The following is a 21,342-nucleotide window of genomic DNA, read 5'->3' as shown; positions in this document are numbered from 1 at the left end:
AATTGTTTAACATTTGTCATATCAGAGCCGTTTATAGCTTCTATGCAGTATGGGTTTTGCTCATAGTTAAAGGACATATGGTGCACTAAAGATGTAAACTGCTACATTATTTTGTCTCTGTTGGAGAGTAGTCTTGTTGGCAATCAAACCACATGTTTCCATTTCTATATTTGTCATTTATAAAATAAACATGTCTTAAATAAAGTACAGAGTAAAATTGAGAAAGGAAATGGGGAATGTGTCAAAGCCACAACAACCGGACCTTAGAGCAGACAACAGCCGAAGGCCACCAATGGGTATATGCCTAACTAAAACAAAGAGATTAATTGGCTTTGAAAATGGGTTTGTTTAAAGAATTACTATTGGTTGAATATTGCATTTCAGTAATCCTGATGCCCTTTTAAAAGCTTAAGAACTATAATTTCTTCTCCCAGAAATATTGAATAAAGTTTTTATACTATTTGATATCAAATGAAGTCATATCTATGTAAAATATAAAACTTTATTTAAAAAAAATTCTTACAAAAACAAATCAAGTTTGCTTCATGTTAGGTTGTTAAACAAAAAGATACTGAGATGTGATTTTGAAAGAAACATTTGACCAAAGTCAATTCATCATTTAATGAGCAACAGTGAATTTCTATCGTCATTTAACTCTTCAAAAGTGCATCTCTGCACACATTTAGATGTATAAGTATGATTTTTTAACTTAAATTTCTAAAGTTTTGGCTCAAAACTAAATTACAGGGTAGTGAAGTTATTTGATGCAGCATATATTCATTTACACAATTACTGCTTGACACTGGTGCCTGAAACAATTATTAGGAGAAAACAGAGTGTGTAAAATTTTGAAAAGCAATAAAACTAGCAAAGAGAGCATTAATTTTAGGTTATTTCTCTTCAAGGTGTTTACCTATTCCATGCATACCAACTAAAATGATTTGCACATTTTAAAGTATAACACATGTCAAGTTAAACTTTATTACAAATAAACATATATACATGTATTCTTTGCATGCATGCCATTCTTAAGTTCAAGAGGATTAGATGGTCCACACTCTGAGATATGAATGCAGAAGTAAAACTAGTCAATGTAGCATGACTCTAGGTCTCTGTAATCAACAATTGCCTGGATGCTGATATTACATCCAGTTTCATCCCTACACATATTAACATGATTTATACATGGTATATATAGTTATTGAGATAAGATCTCAGATATGTCTTATAACATAAGCACTACAACACCAATCTTTGTCAAGGGTTTCCATTTTGTTCTTCCTAAACTTCGAGGAGATGAACTGATCAACTTGGCTTTGGCTTTATGCATGGTGCATTAATTTTTTCTTAAACTAATCAAGAGCTCTCAGCTGGTAGATGAGTTAGCACAGCATTTGTCTGAAAGTCTAAAAAATACTCTGTACAAAATCTTCCTGTCCTCTGGATAGAATATGTCAAATGGTCTTGAATAAGTTATGTCCACTGGATGATCATCAGAAAGTTTACCATTTTGTTTTATTTCATCATAGTCATCTTCTTGTAACTGCAAACAAGTAACAATTATCTGAAATTAAAGGTATATAAATAAATAACTGTTGTTATATCTGGAAAAATTGTTTGAAAGTTGAGCATAAAAATCAGGTGTGTTTTAGATGGTGCACTATAATCTCAAAATCCCATATTCATATTTGAAAAAAAAAATACACCTATGATTTTCCTGAACATGCTGAACATCCTTTTTATTAATATATAGTTTTAGAAACAAGCACTGAATAAATTATATATGGACAACTTTTGGTTTATTTTTCCTATTTGTTTTGGTACATAGTCTCCATTTCAACCATTATCATGATTATTAAAATTGTCAAAATAATAAATTCCAATATTTCTAAAGGACTACATATAAATTATATACCTATCTAAAACTTAAAAAGCAACAAATTACTCATTTTTTTATAAGTTTCAAAATGGAACATTTTTTACATAAAAAAAACATTGAAAAAAAATATTTTAGAAAATGTTCATATAGATCATGTAGATCTACATGTATCATATTTCATAGACATGATACATGCAATAAGATTTGTGATTATATTAATAAATATATCATTTGTACATGTTCTACACTTCATATGACTATAACTCTACTATACCTTTGTTCCATGTACAATGATTCCTATAACATATGGACGGGTAGCAACAGTTTCATATTCTGCCAAAAGTTCTCCACCATGTTCTCCTAGTATTGTTGGATCAAGTGTATGTATATTAAAATCACTCATTCTTGAAGAAGAAGAACCAATGTCTTTATTTTCTGCAGAGCTAACAGTTGATGAAACTGCTGCAGTGGCTGAGAACTGACAACTTCTCCCTACTGATGATGTTGAAGCTGTATTATTTACTTTATGGGCGACAGATGGCTCTCTTTGATCTGATGTTGCACATTGATCTTCCATTGAGCTGACAGTTTGATTAGATTTTGGACAATTTTCACCGTTGCATCTTAAGTTGCTCATCTTTTTCACCTATCAAAATCAAATTGTGCAAAAATTTAATTCATATTGGTAAACATTAACATCTCTACTTGTTAACTTTTGGAGGAGAAATCTTTCAAGGAATATGTCCTATTGGTGGCATTATCTTCACTGCAGCTAAGGTAAAAGTTTGTGGCTCTAACTGGCTCCATGGAGGGGTATATAAATAAACACGCCAAAATCTTCACAAAAAACTTCCTCAGTTTTGCATTGAAATTGCAATATTCATGAAAAAAAATATTTTACAGACTATATTTTGTGATTTGTTTTAACCCCCATTCCACTTGATAATGGTATGAGAAATAATATCATTGCCACATGCCAATGATTTATTCACATGTATCTAATGCTCAAAAAATCTATATCATCCAATTTTTTCAGAACTTACCTTAACAACAGAAACAACAGTTACTGTTTGAAAGGGGAGATCTCTTAAATCTATTAAACTGTAACGGATATCAGGAACAGATGAAACCATTGTGTCACCAACTCTAAAAAAACTTTGTTTTGAACCACCAGAACTAAAAAATAAATCAGAGGTCTATCAGAGCTGTAAAACAATTAATATAATATCAATATTTATAAATCATTTTAGTCATGTAAATTTATGTAAATTAACTGCATGTCATTTCTTTGCAAATGTTATTTTAATTTAACATGCTCATTCTCAAAGCATTTGCTGCTTCGCATTACTGTGTGCAGCTATTAGTTTCAGTGGAAATACATGCCATCTTGAATTAATCACTTATCACATGATAGATTCTGATTGGTTTCATTATATATGATGCAGCTGAGATACAGCAACCACTTTAGTATTGCCTTAAATGAGATAAAGAATTACAGACTTATCTCGTCCTGAACAAGACATGAAATGCCAGAAAATTAACTATGTACATGTGTATTTCAGTTCTGATTAACTGTCATTAATTCGTCTTCGTTCTATTTTGCACATACTTACTTCACAGATGCATTCCATATTGAAATATCAATTATTAATACATGTTTATTTGCCTTGTTACTCTTCAACTTGTACAATTTGTTTTCTTTCAATGTTCCTATACAATGTTTACAAAAATGCATTATCTGTATTTTATAACTTCTGACAATCTACATGAAGGTACACTTCCAGGGAGGTACACCTCAGGAAAGAGATTTAAAGAGTCGTGTCTATTTATAATTTTTATTAATTTTCAACAAGTAATTTATAATTTTAAAAACTTGGGTGTATAACACACACTCTAAAAGTACATCCATTTTATATCAATCAATATTTAAAAATACAACATTTTCAATACTAATTCAACAACCACATGCATGCACACTTACATTTTTATCAACTTAAATAAGGAAAGAGTGATCTGAGTGTTACTTTCATTGTTAAGAATCACTTATCAGCTCTTCATGCTCTAGGTATTCAGAGAATAAAGGGTAGATAATTCTGTGGTTCTTTTGCCTAAAACAGGATTCAGATATGCAGAGAATGGCAAAATGTTAAACAAAATACTGTAAATTCAGAAATTATTGCGTGCATTTATTATTGCGATTTTGTCATTTTAAACTTAAATGCGATTTTATAATTTTTACGATTTTGAAAAAAATCCTGTTAAATTCATATAAAATATTTCGAAATGCGAGTTTAAATTATTGCGTTTACAACTCAGTCGCATTTTTCGCATTAATAAAAACCTCCCATTAATTTCTGAATTTACAGTAGACTAAGTCTGGACTGCTGTATACTTCCAGCTGTATTGCAAATATTGATCATGTTGATAATTTAAAAATTATAAATTTAATTATTTTTAAAACAAGATTGAAAACAGGAACCCCCATTCATAAAATCATGATAAAATTTCTACAGAAATTTACTTTCATACTTACTCAGAAATCATACAAAACATCTCTCCAAATTTTAACATCAAATCTGTGAAGAACTGCTCATCAGAATTATCACCTTTTAATGTTCTAACAACAACTTCTCTAACTCGAAGAATGAAGTGGACTGCTGCTGCATATATCAATGGAATATTTTCTCTACAAATAACAATATATTTATATAATCATAGTGGAATTAAATACATTTTTGTTTTTTGCAAATTATGAAATTTACAGTTTTATATATAGTATTACAATAAACCATTTTGTATATTGTACATAAATATGTAGGCAGTGGTACATGTACATGTATGTACAACATGTACATTGTACATCAATTCATGTTATTATAGTATCAAATATAAAATTTAAGTACATCAGAATTTAAGGCAAAACTATTTCCAAACATATATAATGTAGTATTCAATTTATATTATTAATCTAAGATCCATTTTGTTACATCTTGTGATCAATTTTATTTGGCAATCGCCAATGGCAGTCAGCAGGGTTAAAGAACATCAGTTGTTCGACCTGTAAGTCAAATGCGTTTTGTTTAAATATACTTTTTCACTTTTTTGGTCTTTTGGAAAATGTTGTTTGTGCTGTTTTTAGACCCTTCTACAACGAAATTTGTTTTACATGCACACATATAAAAATTGCAGATTTTATCCAACGCAATCATAGGTTTGAACGTAGTTTTCATTTTATACTCGTATACATATTTATCGCTATTTTGTGCATTTTTCCTTTGATATTTTTTTGTGATAATTTTCATATCATGCTTCTCGCTTGATATGGAAAAATTATTGCTAGAAACTAAGGAGCCACGTGGCGTTGCTAACGAAATTGATATTGAAATTGACAACGTCGTCACAGGTAAAATAGCGATAAACAGATTATCATTGGTCATCTCAACTCGATTGCTTTTCTCACTTTCGCTGTACCAGCTCAAGCGAGAAAATCAATATCGTTGAGATAATCAACGATAATCTATAAATATATGTGAAAGGTACTGCAGACATACACCATTTGAGATGTTTGCGGGTTGACTTATCCCTCTATATACATGATATATATATACAACTCGTCTAAACATCAACCTAACAATGTTAGCCCAGGTGGTCGTGTGGTCTAGCGGGACGGCTGTAGTGCAGGGAAGAAAAAAAAAAAAAAAAAAAAAAAAAAAACTCTTCATACCATGATATATATATATATATATAAGTTGACAAGCAAAAATCTCAAATAGTGTTTGTCAGCATGGTCAGTAACTTCATTGAACTTTGACATATTTTCTAAGTGAAAAAATTTAAAATAAACGTTTATTAAAAATAAAACAAAATTAAAAACTACTTGGCTGGTCATTTGGGGTAAACCCACTAAAAAGCACGAATCGGGTCTGTTTGGCCCCAATAATGTTCACAGCCCATTCACATTCGCCCCCTTTCTCTTTCTCACCCTACACCTTCGCACCAAAAGATGGTTTGCATCATCAGTCAGAGCTCAGACATAAATAAGTCTGAATCTGCTTTTGACTCATAGAGGTCTAAATTTGTAAGTTTTAGGATTTGTCTCCCTTTAATTTAAGGCAAAATATGACTTGAATAAGTCTAATATTGTTAAACAAGAAATAATTGACCAGAATCAAAAAGTTGCAAATATCGACTCCTACAAGTTGATGAGTGATCAAAATTGGTCAGACACGTTCGAGCCCAATTTCTATTGGTTTTGTGTTTGATAACTTGTAATCAAGTTTTGGTAAGTGTATTGCTGTAAATATATATTTTTTTCATTGTTTCTAATTATATATAAATAAAGTGAGATTCTGACATGTCTGACAACAAGTATTTTTAATTTTTGTGTTGAATTATTCCCAATCATGTGTTGGTTACTGTATTGCTATAATCATGTACATTTTTCTTTTTCACTGTGTATAAATACCAATTTACAGTAATCATACATAATTAACGTTTAACAATGTTTTATAAAATTCATAATCAAATTAATAATTAAATAATTCCACAAATTTTATTCCAGAAAATAGAGTTATTTGATACATCGTATATATTCACATAAAATATATCCAACAATCCAACTGAAATTCAAAAAAAATTTGGGCGCAAACGTGTAGGGTGCAAACGTACTTCAGGGGCAAACATGTGAGGTGCAAACCTGTATTGGCATTGGCAGATCCAGGAGGGGTTCCGGGGGCTGGAACCCCCCTTTTTTTGGGGCCAATCAATGCATTTGAATGGGGACATATAGTTGGAACCCCCCCTTTGTCCTGGGTTGGGAACCCCACCCTTTTTAAAATGGCTGGATCCGCCCCTGATTGGGCGCTTACAGGCCTCACACCTTCATCATCCCAGGTTCAATACAATTTCATCACCTGACATGACCAGTTATCCTCAGTGGCGGGTGATGACATTTTCATTAGTTGGGGCCCACTAGTCCAAATAATTATGACATCTCGAAAGGCTATTTTTTTTCTGGGACGCCTTCCTACGGCGTCCCAGAAAAAAAAATATAGCTTTGCCAGACATCATAATTATTTGGACTAGGGGCCCACTGGCTGCCTCAGAAAAGGGGGACACTCTGGACATGCTTAAGTGATTCCTTATATAATTAACCAATTTTTTTACAGAAAAGGGGGATGTCTGTTTATAATATTATGTACCTCGAACCTAATGATCCTGATTCTACAAAAGTAGAGTAATTTAATTTCAACTTATTCAAATTCTGATCAACTGTTTCAACCATTCTTCTCGCAACGTCAGATCTGTACTCTCGTCTTCTTGACAAATGTTCGTCATGAGATTCCTCAAATATAATGCCATGCTTATTTGTTGATATAGTAAAATCAATGCAGTCTGACAGGTAATTGATCAAACTTTTGCAATCGTCTGAAACGTCTTTACAAATAAACGGGACGCTATCTAAAACTTCTAATGGAGAAGTTAAACTATTTTTTGAATAAGAAATACCTAAAGATGTTAAGTTTTGTAAATTCCAACTCGAAACATTCGTAGGCAATGCTTTGCTTGTACAATTTGAAGTTCGCGCATCTTCAAAATCATGTTTTCTTTTGAGAGCTGCCATTTTTACTAGGTCCGATATCGTATACGTTCGCCCCAAATACTGTCGTCCTGATTCTGTCTCGTACGCCAATAGTTAATTCCTTCCAAGTCCGATTCGTTCCAAGCCAGTTCGTTCAAGATTTGGACAATTCGTACATTGTACCCGTTGAGTAAAAGCCAGAATTGGTATCTTCAACGTATACATACAGATACAGATAATGATCAATTCGTTCCAATTAATTTAGTTCATTAAAACTTTGTGATTTTTATATGTAAATATTTAACTACTTGGAATAGAGAAGTCACGATTAAGAATCGAATGCTTCTTTTTGTAACTTTATTGATCTTTATTGGGGTGTAAAAGCGTTGACCGAAGTACATTTTGTATCCCGCGCTTCATTCTAAAAATGTGCGCACGGTCAACGCTTTTACAACCCTATGAAGTTACAAAAAGAAGCATTCAATACTTATAATTACATTTTTTTTAGCTAGAATCCTGAAAACACGATTTTTTAACAAGTTTTTATTTAATTTACCTGTGCACTTTATTTTGTGACCACGTGTTATCAAGAATGAAAAGTTTTATTGAGTGATGCAATTGCTTAAGGAATAACACAAGATGTGCAGTTAGCCAATCAGAATAAAGAGTTACAATGAAACATACATCTAATGTAATTATTACTGTATAATGTTTAATTACAAAGTAGCTTCACATATATATATAAAACTTAAAGAATAACACAAAAAAAATATTTTCAAAATAAGGGTTAAACTGTTTTCTTGTTCAAAGAAAAATAATCTCAAAACTGAATTGTGACTTTTCAGTGTCCTGTGACTTTTTGTGGCCAAAGGAGACACAGCCGAGGTTTCAACCATTCTTAATAAAACTCTGATCTACCTAACTCGCGTCATGAGCATAACACAATCAGAGATCTACATTAAAAGTACAATGGGGAGGGGGGGGGGATAAACAGGCTCTTCAAGAATAGACAATACACAATAAATTTGTTAATGCAAATGGGAAATGTGCTTTAAAAAACAATCATCAAAGAGCATAAAACAGCCGCCGAAAAATACCACCAATGGGTCTTCAACACAGCGAGAGATTACTGCGGCCAGATGCGGGCATCAGCCGGTCCCTACCAAAAAATTGTAATAGAAAAAAAAACCACACACACACACATACAAGGCTAGCATAGGCCAGACGGGCTGTAGTACAGTTGGCTTATGTGCTTACTCTTAAAACATACATGTATCTATTGATGTTCCCAGATGTTATCATATTAATGTTAAGATATGTTCATACCATGACATTTGCATTTCTATTCGATTATTTGACAACAAAAAATCTCTAATCGTGATGACTTCAGGACATCGTTTTTAAATCAAACATGTAAGTTTTGGGAAATGATACATTTGGTCACAGGCACTTGTCTCTGCAAAAACTTTTACGCCTTTATATAATATCCAATTAGGAAAATACTATATTTTATACTTTTAAAAATATCTTATAAACAATACAAGACATCCCATAAAGTATTTGTTCAAAACATATATATATTTATTAAAAAGATATAAGATATTTTATAAACAATACACGATACCTTAATGAGGAAACTTTCTTGTTGTATATATTTTATAAGACATCTGATTAAATTGGTAAGATCATTTGACATTTGATAATATAAAAACCCTTTGCTATCTTTAATTCGACATATTAAATTTTGTTTTTTGTAGGCAATTCTGGTTCATCTTTTTAATCGTTTCTCGGGGTTTCTTTCCATGCAGGATCCAAAATAGCTTACTATGAAGCATTGGATTTTCTGATTCTTGTATATCCATACAGTAACCTTTGATTGTTTAAAGATTTATTCTTTGGTTTTTGCTTGTTAGTTGTCTCAATATCGAAGGTTTAACTGCATGTTTAGACAATGAACGTAAATACCATCCATCATCACCACACATTTAAAAGATTTACTAATGAAATAGAAGTTCTGTTGAAGATAAATTTACTTCCTTTACACAAAAGCTAAGTACTGCATCTTCTCTATTATCTTTGCACGTTTCACATGCTTTTAACATGCCAACACAATTAACAGTTTATCTATTTTTTTTTGTGGTTTTCTATTTTGAAATTGCTCTTTCTATACACATAACTGTACTTGCATCAATGTCATGTTAATTTGTAACATTTACAGGATCTTCCATAATTTTCTTTAAACAATAGAAATTATTTTGTATAATCGAGTAATGGTTTAATGAGGTGACCCTTTTTTATTCTTGTGAAATTATGATGTTTTAACACGTTTAAATAGCATTTACTATATAACACTGGGTATAGTTACCATTGCTTGTATGTCCCCAATGGTATCATCAGCTCAGTGGATGCATGTTGTTTCTGTACTTTAATCTAATCTTTGCTTGCTATTGTTTTCAATGTTCCTTTTTATGATTCAAATAGAGTTATGTGTATAATTTATGATTAACTATTTTTCCTCCGAAGACATCAAATAATAATAAATTTATTCTTATCGGACAAAATCTGAAAAATTAAATAAATTGGTTTTCCCATTTCTTAAAATATTACGAAGCCTATGGAATTTAACACTGTTAAATAAATACCAAACGATATCTTATATAACTGAACATACTATCAAAGATTTACGTTACATAGATATACATGTATATGATATGTCGTTGTCAAATTAGTGGGAAAAAAACCTAATTATCACTTCTACTTCTACGTACGACAATTTTCGACTTCCTGCATCTAAAATAAGCATTTTATTTTTCGTTAATTGATACAAACGGTTTAAAATTATAATTATACTTGATAGTTCCCATGTACATTTCTTATACATTTCACTGGTTCCTAGTATTACATGTACATATAGATATCAAATTGTACAGATGAACTTTATATGTATTAGCCTGAGGTTTTACATGACTTAAAATTGCAATATCATATAGTATCTTTTTAACAAGTAGATTTCTTTAAAAAGGCAATTAATGAAGGAAATACTAAGAGACGGAAACTGCAGGTCATTGGTGTTATTAGCTATACTATTTCAATTCAATATACTTTTATATATTCACTAATACCTACGCAGTTGTTCTGTTGAAGCACTTATCACGTTCATCTACACATGAAGTTTTTTTTACTGCATTGAGTGATAACATTTATACAGCTGGCAGAGGAAAACGAAGTTCGATATATATGACTGAAAACAGTTTGAGAACAAATCAATGGATATGATTTTCGATTTTGCTGTTTTAATTTGTGTTCTTGGACGAATTTCTGGGGAGCTAACTACACAGGTAATCATAAACATTTTTGAAAATAACAAGTTTTTTTTGAATTACTGATACACTAATAGCAAAAGCTATTTTTACATCTACTAGATCCAATCTACTACACATAACGCATGTAACGTGAAAAATCAACAAAATATTATGCATATACATAGTATACAAATCTTTGTTAGAAAATATCAACAGAGTGAAGTTCTTAGTTCTTAGACTATCATTTAAAAAAAGAAAAGAAAAAAAGAATGTACACTTAATACAAATACTGGTATATTGTAATAAAAGCAGACAACTAATACTTCGTTAAAAATATTTAATCTAGAGCATGTAGAGGGAACTGTAGAGGTAAGAAATGTAAAAGTGACATAAGTCTTGCACTTGTTTTTATTGACAGCTTCCCTTTTTACGTTTAGTGCACTTATTTTACAAAAATATGTTTTAATAGACAGTCATCTTATCTTGTTCACAATCATACGAGATAATCATGGTTTTTTTCTGATTGGCTTTGTTTTATTTTTGAATACAAAACAATATTTTCATCAGTTTTACATGTCATCGATTTTGACAACGCAAGTCTAAAGAATTTTAAACATTGTTTTTTAATTGACCAAAAATCGGTAGACTAAGATTATAACATTATTGAGCACCGTTCAATTTTATGTAGCAACATTAATTCTGATTCTGTGTCATAGATGACCAGGCATGTGCTTAATTTATTCTATTTCCAATATAACGTTTCTTCTTGATATGTCATATCACATAGATACATTTATTATTGTATTTTTTGGTATGCCACAAAACCACCACCCCACTGTCCTGTACCAAGTCAGGAAAATAGCCATTGTTATATTATAGTTCTTTTCTATGTGCGTTACATTTTAATGTTGTGTCGTAGTTCTCCTTTTAAATTGATGCGTTTCCCTCAGTTTTAGTTTGTTACCCGGATTTGTTTTTTTCTCAATCGATTTATGAGTTTTAAACAGCGGTATACTACTGTTGCCTCTATCTACCTCCATAAGTAATGTCATATATCAGACACGAGACATATGTAAATCTCCTAACGGTAAAAAAAGCGTTGAATCTTCATTAACTAATTTCAAATTGAGAACTGTTTGACGATCAAACGAGCCGAAATTTGTTCTCTTGTAGAGAGTTTTTTCATTAGCAATCGTGCAACATCTTATTTGTTATGTTGATTTATTCTAAGCACTTTTAAATTCATCATTAGCTCACCTGGCCCAAAGGGCCAAGTGAGCCTTTCTCATCACTTTGCGTCCGTCGTCCGTCGTCGTCGTCGTCGTCTGTTAACTTTTACAAAAAATTTCTCCTCTGAAACTACTGGGCCAAATAAAACCAAACTTGGCTACAATCATCATTGGTGTATCTAGTTTAAAAATGTGTCCGGTGACCCGGCCAACCAACCAAGATGGCCGCCATGGCTAAAAAAAGAACATTGGGGTTAAATGCAGTTTTTGGCTTATCTGTCAAAAACAAAAGCATTTAGATCAAATCTGACAGGATTAAATTGTTTACTAGGTAAAGATCTATCTGCCCTGCAATTTTCAGATGAATCGATCAACCCATTGTTTACTCAGGTTGCTGCCCTTATATTGGTAATTTTAAGGAAATTTTGCCCTTTTTGGTTATTATCTTGAATATTGTTAAAGATAGAGATAAACTGTAAACTGCAATCATGTTCAGCAAAGTAAGATTTACAAATAAGTCAAATGACCAAAATGGTCAGTTGACCCCTTAAGGAGCCATTGCCCTTTATAGTAAATTTTTAACCATTTTTCGAAAATCTTAGTAATCTATGCAAAAATCTTCTCCTCTGAAAGTACTGGGCCAAATTAAACCAAACTTTGCGACAATAATCATTCTGGTATTTAAAAAAAAAAGTTGTGCTGTGACCCGTCAAACGAACCAATATGGATGCAAAGGCTTAAAATAGAACATTAGGGTAAAATGCAGTTTTTGGCTTATATCTTAAAAAAAAGGCATTCAGAGCAAATCTGACATAGATAAAAGTGTTAACTAGGTGAAGATCTATCTGCACTGAAATTTTGAGATGAATCGGACAACCCGTTGTTAGGTTGCTGCCCCTAAATTGGTAATTTTAAGAAAAAATTGCCGTTTCTGGTTATTATCTTGAATATTATTATAGATAGAAATAATCTGTTACAGCAATAATGTACAGCAAAGTAAAACCTAAAATTTAGTCAACATGACCAAAATAGTCAATTGACCCCCTAAGGAGTTCTTGCCCTTTATAGTCAATTTATAACAATTTTCACAAAATTTTGAATTTTTTTACTAACTTTTTCCACTGAAACTACTTGGCCAAGTTTATTTATTATAGATAGAGATACATGTAGTTGTAAGCTGCAAAAACGTTCAGTAAAGTAAGATCTACAAACACATCACCATCACCAAAACACAATTTTGTCATTTTTTGAATCCATCTGTGTCCTTTTGTTTAATATTCACATAGACCAAGGTGAGCGACACAGGCTCTTTAGAGCCTCTAGTTCTTCGTGGGGTTCGTGTTGTTAGTCCCCCTGCAAATTTTTGCACCTGTCCTAAGTCAGGAATCTGATGTACAGTAGTTGTCGTTTGTTTATGTAATTTATACGTGTTTCTCGTTTCTCGTTTTGTATTACATAATCCGTTGGTTTTCCCGTTTGAATGGTTTTACACAAGTTATTTTGGGGTCCTTTATAGCTTGTTGTTCGCCGTCTCCTTAAACTGATATGGAACTTCTTAAATTTTCAAAATACACATTCTTGAGACAACTTTTTAAAGGAAAATTGGACAAAGTAATGAGAAGACTTCAAGCACAATAGATACATTTTGTTTAATCATTTTCACCATGCAGTTGCAAACAAGAAAATCTCATTATTAGTTTTTTTTAACTGTATGCTTCTCTAAAAATGGACGCTAATTCCAATGAATTTCCTTAAAGTGAAATATTTCAGAATTTGATGTATACATAATTCTGAAATTAATATATATTTGTTTCTCAAAAGTATTAGTTTCCTTACGACTTGCCCAGTTGAATCATTAAAAAACGTTTCTGTACAAAAAAGAAGACTTACAGTACAAGGTATTTTTTTGTCTTTCTTTTCGGTATAATTTCAGTTTTCTCGTATATATTTCAGATCTCGTCAGAAACTATTATAATCCATATCTATTTTAATTGACTGAAAGTATGCAACTAAACGTTTGGCACGCTCTTAAATTTTGTTGAATTCTATAATGTCAGTGAATCATGCTGTTTTTAATTAATTATAGCTGTTCACATCTTTTGGTTTATAAACAGCTAGCATTATTAAACAATGTAATGGATTTAGCAGTTTTTCTCCCAAGATGATTTTTTTTATGATATATGTTAAGATGGGTTATACAATTATCATATAAATGTTTAAACTTTCATCTTCTCTTTCGTAATTCTCTTTGCAGACTCCTGACAGACGTAAGCTTTGCACAGATGAAAAAAGCCAATGTGTTCTGTGAGTAGATATTTCATAAATAGATAAGATGATAAAAACGTATAAAATCTTTCAATAAACTAAAACGCCTTATGCACGACTAACCGCAGTTGATAAAATTAAATGTGAAAAATGAAGAAGTTATATAAATGTCTTTAACAAAGCAACACAAAATAATAAGTTAATAAAACGCTGTCAAATTTTGAAAATAATATATATTTTTTTTTAATCCATTGTATTCACCCATATCACCAAAATACCGATAATTGACTGAGAGCCAAAATAGGGTGTCTTCGCGTTGTATCAGTACACCGCTGGCTTTAATATTTTTATTTCTTAAAAATTCAGTTGAACAATTATCCAATTTTATAAACATTTCAGCAAAAGCTTTGGCGAATACTGCAAACCTTGTTTTTGTTTGTTGTTGTTGCTATTTATGAACCTTTAAGACTTACATCTTTTTGCAAGAACACACTTTAATTTATGCTTAACCTGAAATTATTTCTATCGAGTCAAAACTTTCAAACTTTCCGTGTTTCCGTGCTATCAATATTTAATTAAAACCAGAGTCGTTATATATGTATGAAACAAATCAATTTAATTTATACAAAACACCAAGCAAACGTTCCAAAACAACCAAAATGTATTGAAGCTTTATAGCTTTAGTGTTCATGTTATTTAAAATGAGGTTTTGTACGACTGCCCAAAAATCATCAAAGTATCTGACTGAAATTTCACATGAAAATCTTCAATGCGGGATAACTATCTAGAGTCTTACTTTTCAAATACTATCAAATATATAACATGAAATAAAATAAAGAGATGCATTATAATCACGTATCTGTGTTGACTTTATTCCCAATGAGACAAGTATCAACAAGACACCAAATGACGTAGATGTTAGCAGATATATAGGTCATTGTATTAATACATATATTTGTTTATCTCAGGCAAAGTCGACCATATATGAAGTTATTTACTCCTTCAAGGTCCATTTTGTCACTGTGACTTTACTGTTGCTCTCCACCAATTGCGACTTATTCAAAATTCTGACCAAATTGCAATTTGTTTTATTTAATCAAACTGTTCAACTGGTCAGAATTTTAGACAAACTGCTGTAGAAAAAACCACAGCTAAGTCAAGAAAGTGCAAGGTGATAAAATAAACATGCTTACAATCCCATAAGAATTTAATTCCACTTTAATGGTGTTAAATTGTGACAAAAAAGGTATAACTGTTTGTATATATAGATATATTATAGTCATTTCCATGCTGAAGGTGAAATGTTGTTATTTTGAATTGCTATACAAATGTCCAAACTAAGCTTTCATGAAGTTTTTCTTTCGAAAAGTTTTCTATATGAATTTGATAAGAATTAGACATAATGTGAATTAAACATTTCATTTTTAAGAAAATATGTAGTAAATTGCAATGTGTTTGTAGAAAGTTTCCATTGGGAGATAATCATTTTTTCTTTCAAAAAGTCTTTATTCAAAAGAATAATGTTTTAGGTTATCTACACATGGTAACTTATCAATAACGTTTTGTTATTTCACACATATTTTACTGAATATAAGGATGTTTTAATTCAAACAGCGTTGTCTTTAATAAATCTTAATAATCGTGCAAATCTTCTAATCACTATGTAGTCCAGGATCAACAGATGTATGTTCTGGGAGAGGAGATTGTGTTTGTGGTAACTGCCATTGTTATTCAAGTAGAGGCGATTTACCACTGACATACACTGGAACATGGTGTGAATGTGATCCATCTAGTTGTCCGTCATTTAATGGGTTGGTTTGTGGAGGTAAATATGTGGTCCCCACAATTATTTAGTAGTGCATTTCTTTTAGTCCATAAATGAAAATTAGAAAAATCCCATCTGAGCTTTCTCAATAAAATGTTTACAGTGTGTTGTACTACTTTTGGGACGAATTATTTGAAAATTATAGAAAACTTAACCAGCTCTAATGTATGTTTATTGTTTTAACCTTTAAAACGATATTTTAATTAATATTTTTGTTAGGGAAATAATGTCAGAAAAGCATATGTATTGGCAATAAGTTTAATACACACACTTTTTATGTTTAAAAAAGAAGAAAAACACAAAACATATAAATCAGCATCAAAGAGAGAGAGAGAAAGAGAGTAAATATATATATTTCAAATAGTATATAAAGGAAAGGGACGTCTATTGTCTCTCCCAGGGTATAAACAAACAAAGAATTTTTACCAGAATTCAAATAAATAATGCCAAAAAATTGGGCAACAAAATCCTGAATAATAAAACGAAAATAATGATGATTTCCGGATTCTGCTATAATTTTCTCAAATTAGTAAAATTGTAAATCGACCAGAGCTGAAGAATTCAATTCGACTAACCTGTTACAGTACTTTCTCCCTTTGATTATTAACTCAATAGCCAATATATGGACGTACTGTTCCATATTGCTGTGCTTTTATGTTCAAAAACACAACTGCATCGATACGTTTGTCCATTTTTTTACTGATGTGTATTTGTGTGTGGGTAGGGTTTCTAAGAAAAATATGTATACAGCTGTACAAATAATAAATTTATAAATTCAATCTTATGTTGAATCACAAAAAAAAAATAGTTGAAATATCAGAAAGGACTTAGTACTAGTACACTTGTTCATGTTGATAAGGAAAGATATTATTTGTATAATTTATTACAGGCAGTGATCATGGTGTCTGTGATTGTGGATTTTGTAAATGTTATAAAAATTTTGATGGTAAAAACTGCGGATGTTCAACAAAGAAAGATATGTGTACAGCAAATGATGGAGTAGGTGATATAATACATTTATGCCTTTGATATATTCCGATCCTAATAAAAAAAAAAGTGGCACAAACAATGAACTGAAAAATATTGGGTATTAGACAAAATTTCTCATAGCTGTGATTAATATGATAAACGAGGGTCGAAAGATAGCAGAGGGACATTAAAACTCATGCTTATTGTAGAAATAAAGTATATATATCAAAAGAGGAAGACGCGGTGTATACGCTACTTAGTCTGACCCAAAAATAACGAAAAGTCATTTATATGGTCAACATGCAGTCATCAAATATAGCAAGGTGTCTATGCTTTATGTCAAACTCTAAATACATGTAAACCCGTGATATCAAATGTGCGATAACAAAAGATAAAGAAGATCTGTCTTTGACGCAAAATTACCAAATAACAAAAACAATATACATAATTGAGATCAGACACATGGGACACGCACATAGGCGGGGATATCTAGACCAGACTCTACTGTTCACCTGTCCCCTCAAAGTAATGTTATATGTTTTCCTGCAATTTGTTGTCCTAAGAGCTAACACGCTCAAAATCGGATAGAGTAGTTTGTCCATTTAAGGACTACAATCTTTCTTTTTATAGACTATTTGTGGAGGACACGGTGAATGTATGTGTAACAAGTGTAGATGTGACAAAGACTACGCAGGGGAAAAATGCACAGAATGCAAGGTAAAGTAGTTACTTCTAATGTGTTTCACTTTCGTCAACTTTTGCCTTGTAACGCATTCATACATTTAGAAATGTCAAACCAATGATGAGTTTGAAAACGTTCAGTTTATATATGATTTTATCATTTACCTTCTACGCCTGGAATTTCGCTCACATTGGATTTTGAATTTGCTCTAAAAAGTATTTTTTTGTTAAACCAACATTCATATGTTTTTGTAAACTTTGAAATGAAATAAGAAATATATCTAATAAACACTGAAAATAAAATTGTGGTATTAGTTTTAAAGGCAATTTGATATATTTTATCTGATTTAATTTGTTCATTTGAACAGTGAAAAAGACTGCTATCTTCATTTTGAATAATTGTTTATGTCCGGCACCAAAAATAATGAACATTTTCCAAGTACTTTTTATCTAAGCGTATCAGATCAAATAAAACTATCTAAATCTACAATTAAAGATCCGTAGTACTACCAATACGTCGATCTTTCTCATGAACAAAATCCTATCAGTAGTTATCTGTTAAATTTACAGTGAAGATTAACATTGAAAATTACTCAGCATTGTACACATTACATTTGTATGCACTTCGTAAGTCTACGTGTGAACAACGTGAATACATTTCTATACAATATACTTTATACTGGAGTGCAGTAAGAAATTTTTTATTTTTATTGCTGTAGAATTGTCAGTCGTGTGATGCCAACAAAGAATGTGTTAAATGTATGTTAACGAGGTCTGATAATTCCAAAGGCGAGACAAGTTGTAAAGAACAATGTAGTCAGATTAATGTCAACTTTGTAGACGACGTAGAAAAGACAGATTTACAAAGTACGTGCTTTTATTTGATCACAATATGTTCTTATAATTGAGCATGCAAAAAAAGTCCATAAACATATATTATAAGTATCTGATTTCAGTGGCAAAGTATTTTTTTTCAAATTTGTGCAACTATTTTCTCGTAGTATTGAAGATACCTCTATTAGACGTTTTTAAATACATTTATTGATAAGATCTACACCTTAACTATGTGATTGGTGTTTTTTTCTATTTTCATCTAAATATACCGTGACAGACAGTTGAATTTTATTAAGCGCAGATTGTTTTTAACGGAGAAACTCGTATCTTGATTGAAAAAGATTATCAGTTTTGAAAGGTCTGTTGTTTTTTTCCGGGTGCTCCGATTGTTCCACCAAAACCCTGACCGAAAAAAAATTGCCCATAGTGCCGAAAGTGTTGTTACCTTAACACAAATAAATCAAGTCACAAGAAAAAGCAAAATAACAAAAAATAACCAACTGTGAGAAAATACAAAAAGGAAAGTCCGTAATCAAATAGAAAAAAAAAGTTCAAACACATTTAACGAATGGAAAACAACTTCAAATTCCAGACTTGGTAAAGGTATTTTATTATGTAGAAATGGGGGATTAAACCGGGTATCATAGCTAGATAAACATCTCACTTGTATGACAGTCGCATACAATTTCATTATAATTTACCCTTTATCCCTTTTGGCCATAATTATTTATCGAAGTCTTTAGACCTGTACTGTAGCAAACTGAAATGATATGATTACAGCATATTTTGCGACTTGTTTTGGTTAAGGTTAAAATGTTTAATCTATTTATTAGTTTTGTAATTGACATATGGAAGTGGATTAATACGAGTAAACGGTTACAAGTGTATACGTCTTTAAGACACCAACCCAAAAGACAGAAGTTTTGTGAGATTTGTCTTCTTTAAACAGTAAATAGTATACTAGTATTATTCTTTCAAATAAATAATACTTTTAAACAAGGGAAGACAACAAAGGTGAAAATGAATAAAAGTCAAGTTATCTCGCTTTGAGTCAAAGAATATACTAATATGATGTTGAAAACGAGATTTTAAAAGCTAAACATTGTAAGAAATGAATAAGTAGGAAACTTGAGTCTTGATTCAGTCCATGCTTCTATGTCATGTAATCTTGATAGCGTCAACTGTACTTTGTTTAGCGCTTAGAACAACTGAGTAGTCGACTAGCTATACGTTTCTCATATATATGTATATATATTTTTATCCAACGCAATCATAGGTTTGAACGTAGTTTTAAATATATATAAACGTTTATTGTTGGAACCGGTTGGAGAAAAATGTAGAGAATTAAAGGACTTTAAGAGCATTTTGAAATTTATTTTTTTTATATAGATTCTGAAATATTGTGTGAATACGAAGGAATAACCTACATTGTACAAACAGATAAAATCAAAAGAATACAGATCAAAGCTGCTTCTAGAATTGAAGGTAAGATGAAAGATATCTACAGAGATATTCAATCTGACATTATCCAATGGAAACAATGTTCTTTTCATGTTTCTGAAAGAAAAAAAACAACATAATAATTACAAAAGACTGTATCACATTCGCCTGGAAAAGTTAGCAGGTGGTGACAGAACCTACACAATAAAATCACTCTGATATTACTATATGAAATCTACGACAAACTAAATTAAATGATAAAATTGAGAATGGAAATGGGGCATGTGTCAAAGAGACAACAACCCGACCAAATAAAAAACAACAGCAGAAGTTCACCAACAGGTCTTCAATGTAGCGAGAAATTCCCGCAACCGGAGGCGTCCTTCAGCTGGCCCCATAACAAATATATACTAGTTCAGTGATAATGAACGCCATACTAATTTCCAAATTGTACACAGTTACTGTGTAGCTAAAACCAGCTTACTGTAGCTTTTTGACGCATAATCGATCATATACACTTAAATGCTTTAATACCAGTATCAATATAATATGAGTAATTTGAATTATTGACAAGAAATGTGTTTTAGAAACATTACTGTTTTCCTAGTTTTTAAATATGATTTTTATATTGTAATTATTCAAACCTTTTTTATTTTTGCAGAAAATCCTAAAAGCAGTGGAGTTATGTATTCATCGATGGTTTTCGTACCATTGCTTGCTGTATTGACATGGGTGTTTTAGTAATGTGTAGTTTGCGAAGAGACTTATGATATGTAATGTTGTACTTGTGCCAATATGACTGACGATGTCAATTTATTTTCCTAATAAATTTTTTAAATATCATTAATATTTCTACCATTGATTGGTTTATTAACAACCATCAGACCAAATTTAACTTCAGCATCCGCATTTTCGTTTGTAACTTTAACTTGTTTTGTGTCCATATGTGCAAATAACGGAGCTACGCCCGTTCCGGCTAATAGACAATCAATATTCTCTTAAACTAATACAGTTATCCGTTACTTACTTACTTACTGCCCGGTATGCCATCGGCATGTAGGGCAGCAACAAAGGTTCTCCATTTCTGTCTGTCTTTGGCCATCTTTTCTACTGTTCCCCATGTATTATTCATGGTCTTCAGTTCTCCTTCTACAGTACGTCTCCATGTGTTCTTTGGTCTACCTCGCTTACGTCTTCCTTCTGGAGTCCAATGTAGAGCTGTTCTAGTGATGGAATTTCTATCTCTTCTGATGACATGCCCAATCCATTTCCAACGCCTTCTCATTAATATTGTACCCATGCTATCTTGATGACACTGTCTTAAAAGGTCTTCATTT

The 21,342-nt window shown here is 31.4% G+C and overlaps 2 protein-coding genes across 2 annotated transcripts; one reads left to right on the top strand and one right to left on the bottom strand.

Annotated features, from left to right (window-relative positions):
• Positions 1-967: 967 nt before the first annotated feature.
• Positions 968-7,527, bottom strand: LOC134707107 (uncharacterized). Its single transcript, XM_063566627.1, has 5 exons — positions 7,081-7,527; positions 4,413-4,565; positions 2,923-3,055; positions 2,154-2,525; positions 968-1,564 (listed from the first exon to the last, which is right to left on the bottom strand). Exons 1-5 carry the CDS (start codon positions 7,500-7,502, stop codon positions 1,367-1,369), a joined length of 1,278 nt encoding a protein of 425 aa, XP_063422697.1. The 5' UTR covers positions 7,503-7,527; the 3' UTR covers positions 968-1,366.
• A 3,000-nt stretch (positions 7,528-10,527) lies between these two features.
• On the top strand, positions 10,528-20,848 carry LOC134707106 (integrin beta-1-B-like). Its single transcript, XM_063566626.1, has 8 exons — positions 10,528-10,798; positions 14,246-14,295; positions 15,924-16,081; positions 16,971-17,080; positions 17,681-17,767; positions 18,451-18,598; positions 19,955-20,050; positions 20,667-20,848. Exons 1-8 carry the CDS (start codon positions 10,727-10,729, stop codon positions 20,744-20,746), a joined length of 801 nt encoding a protein of 266 aa, XP_063422696.1. The 5' UTR covers positions 10,528-10,726; the 3' UTR covers positions 20,747-20,848.
• Positions 20,849-21,342: the final 494 nt, after the last annotated feature.

The sequence above is a fragment of the Mytilus trossulus genome, chromosome 2 (genome assembly GCF_036588685.1).
Source record: "Mytilus trossulus isolate FHL-02 chromosome 2, PNRI_Mtr1.1.1.hap1, whole genome shotgun sequence".
NCBI classification, from domain to species: domain Eukaryota; kingdom Metazoa; phylum Mollusca; class Bivalvia; order Mytilida; family Mytilidae; genus Mytilus; species Mytilus trossulus.
Note: the sequence above shows the minus strand (reverse complement) of the source record. Positions and strands in the feature narration are given on the sequence as shown.